Genomic DNA, 18200 nt, shown 5'->3' with positions numbered 1-18200 from the left:
CATCTACCAAGGAGCTAACCTGTGCTTGAAGTACGGCTAACTCATCAGTAGGACCTGCTGCAGAGTTCTCAGCCTGTACTGGCTGATCGCCTTCCTCCAAATCTTCATCAGTAGCCACGGCCTTAGAATTTTTTGTGAGCCGCGGCATATTTGCCTCTTTTATACACTTTAGTAGTGGTCCCACCGGGCGTGCTAAAACGTGTTCGCGCGGTTTTTTGTTCCTTACGCCGGTCGATGGACTCTTCGCGGGCATGCCAGAGTATTTGTACAAAATACCCAAAATATGTAATTGAACACCAGCCTATCCCTTTTTCCGATGGCTGACTCTCAGGCGATTGTGTGGGAGAGAGACTAGTAAAAACTCCCACCAAGGTTCTTTTATGCCTTGTTTATAGCAAGGACTTTTTAGAGTGTCTAAAGAAATGCAACGGCTGATGAATGTTTGAATGGATGGAATGGCCGAGTGAAGACAGGCGGCAAGAACTTAATCAATCGCCGGCCGAACGTGATGGCGAGAACTTAATCAATCGCCATCAGCCAAACACAATGGCAAGAATTTAATCGATCGCCACTGAAACGTGATAGCAAGAATTTAATCAATTGCCATCAGTCAAGTAATGACAAGAATTTAATCAATTGTCACTACGATTCAATGGCAAGAATTTAATCAATTGCCATTGAATTGAAAGCCTAACTAAAATTGCGTAATTAAAATTGGCATAATTGAAATTGAAAGAAAGTAAATGGCTGAATTGAAATAGTTGACAATGATCTAATCAATTGCCATTAAATTGAAACAAAGAAATTGATAGGAAAAAATGACGTAGAGTCAATTGAAAACATTTTTAGTTGAAATGCATGTTTTGTGGTGGTGCTGGACTAATTGGAATGGAATACAATACTTCTATTTATAGAAGTTCTATCTCAACCTATTCTCCTAATTAATTGCTAGAAAATCTCTTTTGCTTCAATCATTTTTTCCTTTTCAAATTCAAACCGAGCTACGGCCCAACATTCCTCGCCTTCAATATCGATGCTCCAGTTTCAATGGGAAAATCTTTACTGAAATCTCTCTTTTCCTTGATTTGCTTCACTTTGTTGCTGAAAATAAGTCGTATTCCAGTAGTCTTTCACATCTCTTCTCCTCTTGTTTCGTCTTACTTCAAATAAAATACCTTTGTTGAAGAAAATATTAATTGCTAATAAGTCGGTAGAAAGCTGCTGGAAGATTGCTAGTAAGTTGCTGATTTTTAGCAGCTTCTTTCTTCAAGCTTTGACTGAAATATTCCTTTAAATGGCTGAAAAACCATTTATAGCCTTGACCCATACGCTCACGTGGCTGCCCCTTTCTTTTTGAATTTCATTTCCATAAGGATTCAATTTCCTTTCTTATAACTAAATCCCTATTTTTTAGGAACTTTATTATATCACCTCAGCCAACCTCTCCCAATGTTCTATTTCTGACGAAATTTCCTTTTAAAATTAACACAAATCTCGGTTGTTTAGTAACAACCCTTTTGGTGAGGTGGCTGAATATATATAGATATCCTCCTAAATCTTCTCCTACTATTTCTCCATTGGCCGACCATTCTTGGACATGCTCAACCCTTATCGGCAACACATGCTGCTTGAGATCAGCAGCAATCTCATCATTTGTGACAGTCTCGTCGTGTTGAGTGGAAATGAGGACGGTGTGGACACGAATGGGAACCATGGCACCATTGTCATTGTGGTACTCAACAGTCACTTGGGTTTTACCATCTGGTCTCAGCCACGGGCAGGTGCCATTCTTACGGACATCAGTTAGGCGGGCACCAAGCTTGGTTGCAAGAACATGGCTGAGAGGCATCAGTTCAGTGGTCTCATCCGTGGCATAGCCAAACATATGACCCTGGTCACCAGCACCAATCTCATCGGGCCGCTTTGTGAGATGACCATGGACACTTCGGGCAATATCAGGGCTCTGCTGCTCAATGTTGACAAGGACCTTGCAATTGTCAGCATCTAAACCCACATCATCTGAAACAAATCCAATCTCACGGCATGTGTCACGCACAATTTTCTCATAGTCTACATTGGCCTTGGTCGTGATCTCTCCAAAGACCATGACCATGTTGGTCTTGGTGCAAGTCTCGTAGGCAACCTTGCTGTCAGGATCTTGCTCTAGGCAGGCATCAAGCACTGCATCAGAGATCTGATCACACAGCTTGTCGGGATGTCCCTCATTCACAGATTCAGAGGTGAATAAGAAGGTCTTCAATTCGTTTAAGCTGCAAATCAAAATTAGGGAACAGATCTCTCAATTAAAGGTGCACAACAAACACAAATGAAGATTGAACATGGGTACGACTTGTGAAAATGGTAGATAATAAAACTAAGGGAAATTTCAACAAAATATATAACAGTAATTCCTAGTAACGTTTTTCCTCCCAAAATAATATATATCACTCATGCGCGTTAATATGAAGATTGAACATTGGCATAACTTTTCACATTATTTGAACAAACTAACAGCCCTAAAGTTCACAATTTTAACTAGTGCACCAAAGGACCGTCAGCAGGGCGGACCTATTTGGAGACCAAGGACCCTATAGTAGTTTAAATTAAAATATATTAAAAAGATTTACTTACAAAAAAAAAAAAAAAAATACATTAACAAATAAACTCCACAAAAATAATCTTGATTCGGAATCTTTTAAGCTTTATTTTTTCAAATCCACACACACACATATATATAAGATATATAACCCATATCTTTCTCCTTTCCTTGTTTTACCATTTGTGACACATAAATGCTCAATTAAACTAGAAAAAACCCTATAAATTTTTAACTTTTTTGTATAAGTAAACCCTATAAAAATTTGATTGTAATACATAGAAACAAATCACTGCCATACAAAAATAAAATTTATGAATTTAAATCTAATTTGTTAGAAACAATAGTTGCTCTGTATAGATATACTAGGAGTAAAAGAAGCGATATTAAACAGACCAATCTCAATACCCATCCAAGCAAAAATCAACCAATTCCATTAAAGCATACAGCAATTACTAATCCATCAGACTTGCATGGTTAAATTTCATTTATGGACATCAGAAATGTAAATGCAACACTCTAATCCCAACTCCAAATGCTTATTTTGCTTTCCGAGGACAAAAATAGCTTATATTTATGCATTTGGAAGCAGAAAAACAAAATAAAAAAAACACTAAAAACAACAACTATAGATAATACCATAACACTTCTATTAAACCCAAAAGCACAAATCTAAGCTTCTTGAAACATATCAAAACAAAGAAACAAATAAGAGCCCAAGAATTGAATCAAACAAGAAAAAAATGGGTATGGTACCTTGTAGAGAGAGAAAGAGTTGAGCTCTCTACATAGAGAGAGAGAGAGAGAGAGTTGTGTTGGATCTGCGAGTATGGGGTCTTGTGCTCCGGGATGGGCCGTGTTTATAGGCGAGGATCCAGTGGCCCTTTGGTCGTATTCTGGGTAAGATTCATTCAGAGATGTGTGGTCAAGTAGATCGACGGCTCACGTGATCTTTCGTGATTGATTCTCAGCCGTTGGATGCCGGTGTATTTTGCGGATGGCGATTTGAATCATCAGTCGGCGCGTTTACCGGCTATAGCCTGTAACCCAACTACCCCACCTGTCATCAGCTGGATAGCCTTGTTACACTGTTCTCAGTAATAATAGGTGGCATTAAAGATTTATAACCATTAAAATATCATAATCCACTGGGTAGATCTGAGTTTTGACCAAATAAGACATACCTTCCATTTGTTTAAAATAGAGTTGAGAATTTGAATTCCATATTCAGAGTTGCCATCAGATATATTTATGGAAAAGAATCGATTCAATATATATTTTTTTATAAGGGGTTAAAATCATAAAAATCCCTTTATTAATCCTCTTAATTATCAAACAATTTTTTCAAAAATTATCATATTGTTCCCTCTTTGTGATGGAATTGTTAACTTGTTGCGAAATGACAATAATATTCTTGACAGTATTTTAATATTTTATTAAATTAAAATTATGGTGTGAGAAGGACAATTTCTTTGTTACCAATTATAAGGTTATTTTGATCCGAAAATGATGCAATTGTTGCACATGATTTTATGTGATACGATCCAATTAGTTTTAGACAGGAAACTAATTAGGCGGGAGTAATATGATAGACTTTTTAAAATATTAAAAAATAATATGATAATTTTTTTAATTGGGGAGTTAAAGTACTAAATAGAGTTATCAAGTGTAATTTTTTAAAATGGATGAATATGATTTAGCTAATATCATAAATTATTAGTCTAATTTATAAAAGAAAATTTTAATTTATAGTACTACCTCCATCAATATAAAAAAAAAATGTCTAGTTTTGAAAATTACAACTCACACAATTCCAGGAGCCACTTGGTGAACAATAGGGAAGCTACCTTCACTCAACTTTTATATTTTAATTTTTTACATGCATTTTTATAGAAATTGTAGACATGACCCATGGGGTCTAAATTTTTTATGACTAGTGTTCTTGTGGTCTGATTTTTTTATTTTTTATTTATTATCTTGGCAATAAATATACTCACATAACTACGTATTTTTATGAGAACTTGAATAATTGACCTTTTATTTAGAAGGCGAGAAATACCACTATGATTCGTGTTTTTTTTTTTTTTTTTTAGGATTTCAAAAATGAAAATTTCAAGAATATTTATCCATTTGTTAAATGTATTAATCCGTATTTATGTTTTTATATTCACCAATTTAATTTTTTTATATAAGTAATTTACTAGAATAAAATCCTAGACCCACCATGGTTGATAGCTTGGTGAAAATTTATTGGATCACATTTTTTTGTCATGCTAGCTTAATGAAAATTGTAAACTTCAATGAGTCTTATAAAATAATTCAAAATGAAAAGAATATAAAATTATTAAATTAGACTACCAAGGACTCAAATAAAAAGAAACAGTTATAATAAATAAATAAATAAGTTAATATGAATAGATTTGACTTCAAAATTTCAAATGTACAAAAACATTCTGTACAAAACATTTTCTCTTTGAAAACCATTTCATCTAGAAAGAATCTACATTTGAAAAAAAAATAAATAAATAAAAAATCTACAGATAAGGTACTTACTTCCACAACTTTGACAAGTAAGGTCGGATTAAGCTTTCAACCTACAGGGATCTTTGACTTTTAGGTCAAAAGATCAAATATTCGTTGGACCAGACTACCATTTGATTCAATTGGGGTTGGGAAGCAAACTTGATGTGACTAATGTAAGAATCCCAAATTTTAAAGATCATTGTTTTTTTTTTTGAGTTTTGGTGGGAGGGTGGGTAAGTCATCTGGGATGCATACTTTTGATGGTAACATATACCAAACTACCAAATTAACAGCATCTCCTATGCGAGGATTGCTTTGCATTCTACACTTTGCAAAAAGTTTGCTGACTACACACTTATTTTGAAAATTTTAAAAACATGTTATGCACCATAATTTACATTCTACACTTTATTATATATAATTACTTTTACTATTTTATATACACAATTATAACACAGCAGAATATAACTTTTCTATTTTATATACACAATATCCCACCTTTTTGACTTTTTTGCATTTGTTAGACGCTGCTCAATTCTACATAGTCTGTTAAGGTAAAAGTACAAAAAGTTTCAATATATTATTTTTTTGGGTAAAGTATAAAGACATTTTCTGAAATTTGAGGTAAGGACAAACAAATGAAAATTAGCCTATTTTTGGACAGCCACACCCCCTTATAAAATTGCTCATCCAAACAAAACCTTAAAACATGTGAAAAGTTCATTTTACCCTTCACTAATTTATTAATTTTAATTATAAAATATCAAAATATTTAAATAACCAAATTACTCTCTCTATCTCTCTCTCTCTCTCTCTCTATATATATATATATATATATATATATATATATATATATATATATATATATCTTGATGTCCTTTACTCTTTTAAACAAAGACTAAAATCGGTTGCAAATCCATTTAAAATGGAAATAGGATCCTCAGGTTAAAAATATAAGTGGTGAAACAAAAGAACCAAACATTGTTGTTTTGCCCAAATTTGGTTGCCTTTATCGGCCAGTACTATCCCAAATTGGTTGCCTTAACCAAATCCTTTGCTATTCTGATGATTATGAAGAAGGTAGTCTAGTAACGAGGGCTGCAATATGAAGTCCAGAGCGAAATATGAAATCAAGCCACTGGCAGGTTTTTTTAGATCAAACTTGCGAACAGAAATAGGAACCTTAACAGTTTTGCGACTGAAACTGGGGTTAGTATATCGACTAAATATATATATATATATATACACACACACAACTGTCACCACCACCCCTAACCCAGACCCGAAAGCTTCGGCCATGACACCACCTCCACACCTTCCAACCATCGGCCGACGAGCAGCTCACCATCTTCAACGGCAATTGATGTTTCGCTCGCTACGGGGCTCTGTTACGGTCGATCCGTGGGTACAAATTTGATTAGGCACCATTTTTTCATGGCTCTGCTGCGGTGAAGAATCCGTCGCAGTCTTGAAGCCACCGTCTCACATCGTCGTTGTCGTGGGTTAGGTCAAGATTCGGCTCCAATTTTGAGCGCCGTTGTGGGTTATATCAAGATCGGGCTCCAATTTTCGTCAATTCTGTCTTCCTTGCTCATCACCGTGATGAATTGATAATGATGATGTTGATATATGTGAGTGTGTGATTTGTGGTGGTGGTGGTGATGATGATATACGCGTATGAGCAGGGCCTGTTCGAGCATTAGGCAAGTTAGGCAGTTGCCTAAGGCCTCAGCCAGGCCCTATAATTTTTTATTTCTCTATGTATTATAAATTTTCTAAAACAATTATAGTATTTTCTTTAATTATTAAACTTCAACATATAGAGAAATTTGATAGTTGGCCTAAAAAATTTCTATTCTTTATTTTTTTTCGAGGGCTCCCAAATTTTTTTTTTCTTTATACATTACAACTTACCTAAATATTTTATTTTCTTATATCATTAAACCCCTCAACAAATATAAAATTTAATAGTGTACGCAAAATATTTCGATCCTAGTATTATCTTCTTCTTTTTTCCTTTCTCTCATCATCATTACATCAGCATATCCACACACATTAAAATTAAATATTAAATATATATTTAAGTGAAAATTGGTGAAAATTTCTATATTTTTCTAAGACTCCTATTAATTTTTATTTTCTCTTTTTCATTTTATTCCTCACATATTTTTTTCTCCTCTCTCATTATAATTTTTATTTTCATCTTCTCCACAGTTACAATTTACAATCTCACAATCTCACTCCAGAAGAAGATTTTGAATATACTTATATTCTATTAAAGAATTTATTGGAGCATTAGACCAATTTATTCGAACTCAGATTTTATTATTGAAAGTACAAAGAATTTCCCCTTCTTACAGAGAGAGAACTTTTTCACTCCAATCCCCTTTTTCCCTCTCGATTTCCCTTATTTATAGACGGTTACAACCTCCTTTGCCCTAGGTCTTATCTACTTCCCTTTGCCTGGACTCAACTTCCCTCATTTTAACATGGGCTTCTGAAATGACTTTATGGACCTGGGCCCATCCTGCGCGAACTTGCTCCATCCCGTTTGTCCACACCCGACCCGTTGTAATACCCCTGATTTTAAAAGGATAGTCTCGGTATTTTTTAAAAAAATTTATTTTAATTGCATTTAATTATTTAGTTGATTTCTTGGCTAATTGTTTACTTGTTTAATTGATTTAATTATTTGTTAAATGTGTTAATTGATTTAATTGTTTTATTTTTTTTATTTTTTATTTTTTTATTTTATATTTTTAAGGAATTGGATATGGATAGTAGTAATGGACCAACCAATTGGGCTCCACGGACTACTTAGATAAGGGATTTAATGGGTACGGATAATTACCCATGTATATGTATATTTAATAAATAAATAAATATATATACATATAAGGAAAGTCTTTTAGAAATAATCTAATATATATTTATATATTACATATAAAAAGGATCACATATAGATTATACGTAACATATATTTAGGTTATTTTTTTTTAGTATTTAAATTTTATTTTATTTTATTTTTATTTTATTTTAGTTTGTTTTGGATTGGGAAAAGAATTAGGGTTATTTTAGTTGCCTATAAATATATACCTATAGGGTTGTGAAAGAGGTTAGAAAATATATCACGTACTATATTTTAGAGAGAGAAAGAAGGAAGAGAAAAAGGAAGAAGGAGGCTAGGGTTTTTATCAAATCCCTAAAGGCAAGTTCTAAACTCTTCTCTTCTCCTTTGATTCATACTCTATGCATGCTAGATTAATTCTAGGTTTTGTAAATAAATTAATTGGATCTAATTACATGAATTAATTTAAAATTTTCAGTTCATGTGTTTTTATAATGGATCTGTGATGAATTTTTATATTGTAATAAATTGATGCACAGATTGTAATTATGATGTTCAAGGCGTGTTTATATATTGTGTAATTATAATTGTGACAATTCTAGAACATAGATTGGTTGATAGGATCTTTAACATAAATTGGGCACCGTCGGTGGCGCTGTACTGGACGCATTGTTGGTGACTAATGCTTTATTTATTTATTTTTTTTTACATAAAATTTTCTTAGCGTGAATCCGTTTGTCCTGTGAGGAAAATTAGAGATTTACTTTTTATATGTAGGCACGCCGAACGAGGAGGTCAATAATAAATTGATAATTGCTTTACGGAATATAAATATAAAACATAAACTTCTAGCATATATGAATCAGATTGTGCTGTGATGGAATATTTGGTTTTTTTGTTTTTAATCGGCACGCCGAACAAGGTCAGTGAGAATTTCTGTAATGAAGAATTAGGTTGATATATAATGACATTGGTAATTTAGGTTTCTCATAAAGCATGCACACTGAACGAGGAAAGGGAAAAAGAAAATAAATGTTTTTATGGGATTGGATTGAGTAATTAAGTAAATTATTTTTTTTAAAATTATTCTATGTATGTCTTCTTTTCATTTTGTTTTGTTTAGATGTTTTTGGCATAAAATATTTTTAAATGTTAGTCTGATTAAATGCTGAGATATCAAACTAATATTGTGATTTTTAGTTGATGGATCAATATCGAATATTTATAAATAGATTCATTAAGAAGTGGATTTCATGATTTAATGTAAATAGATTCATTAAATATTTATTTACGACGTATATGATTGATACCATGGTGGCACCATTATGGGATGGGGGCATATTAGGGACGGATTAACTTACGAGTTAAGTCCTACCTATTTTCAATAAGGGAACGGATTAACCATAGTGTTAAGTCATACTTATTCATGTCAGGTCAACGGAATAGTTGGATGACATATTTTTATTAAATAATAATTGGATAGTTTATTTTGATGGTTGGATAGGACGGATTTTAAATATATAATTATACGTCATGATATGAGCTTAAGTCTCAGGATCAGTGGTTAGGGTGCGTATATTGCCAGGGATGTGTAGCTAGATATAGTGTAGTTGTGTACCCTAGTAGGCCTAGGTACTCATGCCCACTATATGTGCGTTTTGCATGTTGCTTACTATTCAGGTTGAGACAACTCTATAGTCTAGTGAGGTTCCTTTAGTGTGTATATATCTATATATGGACTATTTAGATATTGTTGAATTAATTAGGATGCGTACGTGTATCGGGTCTCTGTTTGGGATGTAGTAGATTAGAACTTGTATGTGGGCCTGACCCACCATTATTTTTCAAGTGTTCGTCAGTTCCAGTCTTAGAGATTGTTCGTGCCAAGCAGAGACAGTCATTCACTCTTCCGACTCTACGTAGGACTCTTCTTTATGGTTTAATTATTAGTTTTATTTCAGTTAGAATATTATTAGGGGTCCACAATATGGATTCCCGAATTGTAGTTTAATTAATCACTGGTATCAGAGGATTGGGGGATTTTATTATTGGATTTTTAATTATTTTTATTTGAGGATTATTTATTTAGTTTTCTTTTCAGCTTATTTATTTATTCTTAATTCATCTTGTATTCCAATGCTTGCTTAAATATTAATTGTTTGATATCCCTTGTATTCTGTGCTCGGACTTGATCACCCGTGGCTCTAGAATCGAGGGGTATCACAGTTGGTATCAGAGCACTCCAGGTTCAAATGTCTCTAGGGTTCTATCATTTTAAGACTTCCGCGTAGCGTATTCTTTTAGTTAGAGCCTAAGACTAGGATTCGTTGTATTCTTTACGGTTCGGTTAAATCGTACTAATGTCTATCTTTCTATGTTAACAGAATGGTTAACGCTAGAAGAAGACGGGACAATCAGAGAAACAAGCAACGAAGGGAGGCGGCTCGTAGGCAGCGTCAGGAGGATGAGGGTCAGTTCTATGAGGAGCATGAGGAAATTCAGCAGACTCGGGATCAGGGAGGAGATCCTGAGTTTCCTCCTCACATCAATGACCTTATTGCTCGGGCTATAGAAGCAGGGGTAACCGCTGCACTTCGGAATCAGCCTCAAGTACAGCCAGCACCGTTACCAGCACCGGTTGTTCGGATTGATACTTGGGAGAAGGCTAGGAGTTCTTTCACAAAGGGGAGCCCACCTGAGTTCACAGGCTCCACCGATGCGAAAGCAGCTCATCAGTGGAAACAGGACATCGAGCGACATCTTCGCTTGGTTCAGTGCACGGAGGTTCAGAAGCAGATGCTTGCTACCTTCAAGCTAGTTGGGGATGCACTACAGTGGTGGGAGTCAGTTACCACCGCAGCGGAAAGGATGGCATTGACTTACGATCAGTTCAGTGCACGCTTTGATGAAAAGTATTTCCCTTATGCAATCAGGGCAGCCATGAAGACTGAGTTTCTTAATCTGCAACAGGGGAACATGACAGTGGCAGAGTATGAGCAGCAGTTCACGCGCCTATCTCTTTTTGCACCGGAGGAGGTGGATACAGAGGAAAAGAAGCACAACAGTTTCGTCAAGGGACTGATGTGGTCTATCAAGAGAGCTATTACGGGTAGTCCAGCCTATACTACTTATGCTCAGGTGGTAGACGCCGCTCTACAGCAGTATCAGTTGACCGTGGATTTCAGACAGGCCAAGGGTGAGAAGCGGGGTGATCGAGACTCTACTAATCAGTCAGCTGAGAAAGGGAATGGGAACGGACACCGACAGAATGACAGGGGCAAATTCCAGGGACATCAGCCTTGGAAGAAGCACAAGGGTGGTTCAGATGCTCAGCAGAATGGGGCACCTATTCAGAGGCAGCAGAATGGGGGACCACAGGCAGGACAGGGTCAGCCACAGGCTAACCGACAGAGGGGGCCATTTGGTACTTTCCAGGGTAGTTGCTATACTTGTGGAGAGTATGGTCACACTTCCAGGCAGTGTCCTACAGTAAGACAGGGACAGAGATAGGGACAACATGTGCAGCAGGGGCAGAGGGCACCAATGCCTTTACCAGCTCCACAGGTTTCACGGATTCAGGGATAGACATATCTGGCTTTACCAGCGCCGCCGCAGCCTCAGGGACAGGCACCGCAGCAGTTGCACTATGGCAGGGTGTACAACCCCATGCCACAGGATGTTCGGGCACCTCAGGCTGTTGAGGGTAAGTTTCCTATTCATGGTTTGCATGGACGTGTTTTATTTGATACGGGTGCTACACACTCATTTGTAGCTAGGACTTTTGTTGCTTTATCTGGGATAAGGACGAGGGTATGCACTAAACCTCAAGGTATTTCTACACCATTGGGCGATACAGCCATTTTACATGAGAGTGATGGGCCTGTGACACTAGATATTGGTAGACTCAGATTTCTAGCCAATCTATTGGTCCTGGACATGCACACTTATGACGTGATACTTGGGATGGATTGGTTATCGCATTACCATGCCCAAGTTAATTGTTATGATAGATTAGTTATTTTCACCATACCTGGTCAGGACATGTACGTCGTCACTATGCCGCGTTCTAAGGGGATCACTAACACCTATTTGTTTCATATGGAGGAGGAAACGGATGAGGGGACTACTGTATTATTGGATAACATACCAATTGTACAGGATTACCCGGATGTATTTCAGGAGATTCCAGGGTTGCCGCCTAGTCGCGAGATCGACTTTGTGATAGACTTAGCTCCAGGCACTACGCCTATTGCTAGGGCACCATATAGGATGGCACCAGTGGAGATGCTCGAGCTGAGGGATCATATTCAGCAGCTACTCAGCCAGGGTTTCATTCGCAGGAGTACTTCACCCTGGGGAGCACCGGTTTTATTTGTGAAGAAGAAGGATGGTTCGCTCCGCTTGTGTATAGATTACAGGGAGTTGAACAAGGTTACTATTCGTAACAAGTATCCTTTGCCCAGGATTGATGACTTGTTTGATCAGTTGAAGGGAGCTACTTATTTCTCTAAGATTGATCTGCGGTCTGGATATCATTAACTTCGGGTTCGGGAGCAGGATGTCCCGAGGACAGCGTTTCTCACTAGATATAGATCTTATGAGTTTCGGGTGATGCCGTTCGGGTTGACTAATGCACCAGCGGTTTTCATGGATTTAATGAATAGAGTCTTCAGAGCTTACTTGGATCAATTTGTCATTGTCTTCATAGATGACATTTTGATTTACTCGAGGTCAGAGGATGATCATGCTAGACATCTTCGGATAGTCTTACAGACGCTTCGTGAGCATCAGTTGTATGCCAAGTTTGAGAAGTGTGAATTTTGGCAGCGAGAAGTGAAATTTCTGGGTCACGTGGTGTCAGAAAGGGGAATAGCGGTGGATCCAGCCAAGGTTTCAGCGGTGGTTGAGTGGGGACAGCCTACATCACCTACCGAGATTCGGAGTTTTCTCAGTTTGGCAGGTTATTATAGAAGGTTCATCCAGGGGTTCTCAAAGATAGCTGGACCACTCACTCATCTGACTAAGAAGGGTGTACGGTTCGTGTGGGATGAACATTATCAAAAAGCTTTTGATAAACTGAAGACTAAGTTGACTTCTGTACCGGTTTTGTCTACCCCACAGAGCGGGATTGAGTATCTTGTCTACATAGATGCTTCTTTGCAGGGTCTGGGATGTGTCTTGATACAGAAGGAGCGACCAATTTCGTATGGATCTCGGAAGCTTAAGCCTCATGAGCTTAATTATCCAACACATGATTTGGAGTTGGCAGCGGTGGTCTTTGCCTTACGTATTTGGAGGCATTATCTGTTGGGTGAATCCTTCAGATTATTTAGTGATCACAAGAGTCTGCAGTACTTGTTCACTCAGCGAGAGCTGAATATGAGACAGTGCCGATGGTTGGAGTTTGTGAAAGACTATCATTTCTCTATCCAGTATCATCCAGGGAAAGCGAATGTGGTGGCAGATGCACTCAGTCGTCGACCTGTTGGTAGTCTTTCCACTCTATTCACTACTGAGTGGAATGCGTTGAAGAGGGTGGATGAATTGTCGGATGCTTTCTTGGCTTGCATGGTAGTTACACCTTCTATCATTCACAAAGTTTTGAAGGCACAACTCACGGATCAACAGTGCATTGATAAAGTTGCAGAGATAGCTTCCGGAGAGGTTCCATTCTACTATGTTGGGGCTGATGGAGGTTTGAGGTACAAGGGACGGTTAGTGGTACCTTCTGCTGATAAGTTGAGGAAGGATGTGATGACTGAGACTCACCACTCTGAGTTTTCAGTTCATCCTGGAGGTGACAAAATGTATCAGGATATGAAGTGGCAGTTTTGGTGGGCAGGTATGAAGAGGGACATTGCTCTATTTGTCTCACGATGTAGTACTTGTCAGATGGTCAAGATTGATCATTAGAGGCCGCCAGGAGCTCTACAGCCACTGCCGATACCGGAGTGGAAATGGGAGAGCATTTCTATGGATTTTGTAGAGGGATTACCTAACTCGTTTAAGAATCACAATTCCATTTGGGTCATCGTTGATAGGTTGACTAAATCTGCTCATTTCTTACCTATTCGCACTGATTACACTTCGGAACAGTTGGCGAAACTTTACATTACAGAGATTGTGAAATTACATGGCATTCCGTTATCTATTATATCGGATAGGGATTCGAGCTTTGTATCAGGGTTTTGGAAGAGTTTTCAGCAGGCTTTGGGTACAGAGTTGCATCTTAGCACTGCTTATCATCCTCAGACTGATGGACAGACTGAGAGGGTTAATCAGATAATGGAGGATATGCTTCGTTCTTGTGTCCTTGACTTTAAGGGCCATTGGGAGGAGTATTTGCCACTGGTGGAGTTCGCATATAACAATAGTTTTCAGAAGACTATTGGTATGGCACCGTTTGAGGCATTATATGGACGACCATGTAGATCTCCTGTTTGTTGGATGGAGGTTAGCGAGAGCCGATTTTTGGGTCATGAGTTCATTAAGGATACTTCTGAGAAGATTGCTCTTATTAGGGATCGCATGCGCACTGCCCAGAGTAGGCAGAAGAGTTATGCGGATCGTCGTACTCGTGCATTAGAGTTTCAGGTTGGGGATCAGGTTCTATTCAAAGTGTCTCCTATGAAAGGTGTAATGCGCTTTGGGAAGGAAGGGAAGTTATCACCACGGTTCGTTGGTCCATTTATGATTACCGATCGCGTTGGAGCTGTAGCTTATTGGTTGGCACTTCCAGATCATTTGGATCGAGTGCACAATGTGTTTCATGTTTCCATGTTGCGAAAATTTCTGCGAGATGAAGATCGGTATCAGCATATCGATGTGGGAGAGATTGAGTTGCAGCCGGATGCAACATATGTGGAGCCACCGTGTCGCATTATTGACCGTAAGGATCATGTCCTTCGCAATAAAGTCATATCGTTAGTGCGTGTCCAGTGGAGTCACCATAGTGAGGCTGAGTCTACTTGGGAACAAGAGGATGTCATTCGCTCACAGTTTCCCGATATAATGGAAGAAGGTAAGGGCGAATTCCGAGGACGGAATTCCTTTTGTTAGGGGGGAAGAATGTAATACCCTTGATTTTAAAAGGATAGTCTCGGTATTTTTTTCAACGGTATTTTTTTTAAAAATTTATTTTAATTGCATTTAATTATTTAGTTGATTTCTTGGCTAATTGTTTACTTGTTTAATTGATTTAATTATTTGTTAAATGTGTTAATTGATTTAATTGTTTTATTTTTTTTATTTTTTATTTTTTTATTTTATATTTTTAAGGAATTGGATATGGATAGTAGTAATGGACCAACCAATTGGGCTCCACGGACTACTTAGATAAGGGATTTAATGGGTACGGATAATTACCCATGTATATGTATATTTAATAAATAAATAAATATATATACATATAAGGAAAGTCTTTTAGAAATAATCTAATATATATTTATATATTACATATAAAAAGGATCACACATAGATTATACGTAACATATATTTAGGTTATTTTTTTTTAGTATTTAAATTTTATTTTATTTTATTTTATTTTTATTTTATTTTAGTTTGTTTTGGATTGGGAAAAGAATTAGGGTTATTTTAGTTGCCTATAAATATATACCTATAGGGTTGTGAAAGAGGTTAGAAAATATATCACGTACTATATTTTAGAGAGAGAAAGAAGGAAGAGAAAAAGGAAGAAGGAGGCTAGGGTTTTTATCAAATCCCTAAAAGCAAGTTCTAAACTCTTCTCTTCTCCTTTGATTCATACTCTATGCATGCTAGATTAATTCTAGGTTTTGTAAATAAATTAATTGGATCTAATTACATAAATTAATTTAAAATTTTCAGTTCATGTGTTTTTATAATGGATCTGTGATGAATTTTTATATTGTAATAAATTGATGCACAGATTGTAATTATGATGTTCAAGGCGTGTTTATATATTGTGTAATTATAATTGGGACAATTCTAGAACATAGATTGGTTGATAGGATCTTTAACATAAATTGGGCACCGTTGGTGGCGCTGTACTGGACGTGGTGACTAATTCTTTATTTATTTATTTTTTTATACATAAAATTTTCTTAGCGTGAATCCGTTTGTCCTGTGAGGAAAATTAGAGATTTACTTTTTATATGTAGGCACACCGAACGAGGAGGTCAATAATAAATTGATAATTGCTTTACGGAATATAAATATAAAACATAAACTTCTAGCATATATGAATCAGATTGTGCTGTGATGGAATATTTGGTTTTTTTGTTTTTAATCGGCACGCCGAACAGGGTCAGTGAGAATTTTTGTAATGAAGAATTAGGTTGATATATAATGACATTGGTAATTTAGGTTTCTCATAAAGCATGCACACTGAACGAGGAAAGGGAAAAAGAAAATAAATGTTTTTATGGGATTGGATTGAGTAATTAAGTAAATTATTTTTTTTTAAATTATTCTATGTATGTCTTCTTTTCATTTTGTTTTGTTTAGATGTTTTTGGCATAAAATATTTTTAAATGTTAGTCTGATTAAATGCTGAGATATCAAACTAATATTGTGATTTTTAGTTGATGGATCAATATCGAATATTTATAAATAGATTCATTAAGAAGTGGATTTCATGATTTAATGTAAATAGATTCATTAGATATTTATTTACGACGTATATGATTGATACCATGGTGGCACCATTATGGGATGGGGGCATATTAGGGACGGATTAACTTACGAGTTAAGTCCTACCTATTTTCAATAAGGGAACGGATTAACCATAGTGTTAAGTCATACTTATTCATGTCAGGTCAACGGAATAGTTGGATGACATATTTTTATTAAATAATAATTGGATAGTTTATTTTGATGGTTGGATAGGACGGATTTTAAATATATAATTATACGTCATGATATGAGCTTGAGTCTCAGGATCAGTGGTTAGGGTGCGTATATTGCCAGGGATGTGTAGCTAGATATAGTGTAGTTGTGTACCCTGGTAGGCCTATGTACTCATGCCCACTATATGTGCGTTTTGCATGTTGCTTACTATTCAGGTTAAGACAACTCTATAGTCTAGTGAGGTTCCTTTAGTGTGTATATATCTATATATGGACTATTTAGATATTGTTGAATTAATTAGGATGCGTACGTGTATCGGGTCTCTGTTTGGGATGTAGTAGATTAGAACTTGTATGTGGGCCTGACCCACCATTATTTTTCAGGTGTTCGTCAGTTCCAGTCTTAGAGATTATTCGTGCCAAGCAGAGACAGTCATTCACTCTTCCGACTCTACGTAGGACTCTTCTTTATGGTTTAATTATTAGTTTTATTTCAGTTAGAATATTATTAGGGGTCCACAATATGGATTCCCGAATTGTAGTTTAATTAATCACTGGTATCAGAGGATTGGGGGATTTTATTATTGGATTTTTAATTATTTTTATTTGAGGATTATTTATTTAGTTTTCTTTTCAGCTTATTTATTTATTCTTAATTCATCTTGTATTCCAATGCTTGCTTAAATATCAATTGTTTGATATCCCTTGTATTCTGTGCTCGGACTTGATCACCCGTGGCTCTAGAATCGAGGGGTATCACACCCGTCCTCTGCAATGCGGATCACACCAAACCCGGGTCATTTTGGTGTCCTCATTTGCCCCCAATAATCTCTTTCCTCATTAATGAGGGTGAGATTGTTGAAAGGACATGATCTTGGTCTGACGGCTTGGAGCAATGACTCGAGGAATCGAACGGCTGGCACAAAAACCCAAGTTTCGAGATCTGCAGCGCCACTTTTTGCCTTGACCTTTTGAGTTCCATGTCGCCTTTACTTCTCCTCTTTATAAATTCTGGTCTTTCAACCTTCACCCTTCCTCTTACCTCTCACTTCTACTCTCTGTTGCTTTCCTACACATTCCGGCGATCCTTTTCAATTTCTCCGGCAAGTCCTTCCTTTTCGATTTTTAGCTATCGTGCCGTTGCTGAGTTCATCACAAACTTTCAAGGTTAGTCTTTTTTTTAAATCTTTCCTAAAAAGATGCCTTTACTGCCTAGGACTCTTCCCCTTATTTATGGCTTCCCCTAACCTGAACGCCATTCGATCCAAGAATTACATTCCTCGCGACGTTTCTCCGAGAGTCTACCCAATAAACTTAGACGAGAGATCTGGTGAGGGTCTTCTTCCTGGGGAAGTTTTATTCTCCGTCGTTCACTTGAACGTCATTAGGTTCCCCCTACACCCGTTCT

At 36.7% G+C, this 18200-nt stretch overlaps 1 protein-coding gene across 1 annotated transcript; it reads right to left on the bottom strand.

Annotated features, from left to right (window-relative positions):
• Nucleotides 1-729: 729 nt before the first annotated feature.
• On the bottom strand, nucleotides 730-17869 carry LOC132278472 (S-adenosylmethionine synthase 2-like). Its single transcript, XM_059780255.1, has 2 exons — nucleotides 17835-17869; nucleotides 730-2270 (listed from the first exon to the last, which is right to left on the bottom strand). The coding sequence occupies exons 1-2, from the start codon at nucleotides 17867-17869 to the stop codon at nucleotides 1433-1435; spliced, it is 873 nt and encodes a 290-aa protein (XP_059636238.1). The 3' UTR covers nucleotides 730-1432.
• Between the last annotated feature and the right edge of the window lie 331 nt (nucleotides 17870-18200).

This window comes from Cornus florida, unplaced genomic scaffold, assembly GCF_030987335.1.
Source record: "Cornus florida cultivar Cherokee Brave unplaced genomic scaffold, ASM3098733v1 CherokeeBrave_3.0.0_Hap2_Chr10, whole genome shotgun sequence".
Lineage (NCBI taxonomy): Eukaryota > Viridiplantae > Streptophyta > Magnoliopsida > Cornales > Cornaceae > Cornus > Cornus florida.
Note: the sequence above shows the minus strand (reverse complement) of the source record. Positions and strands in the feature narration are given on the sequence as shown.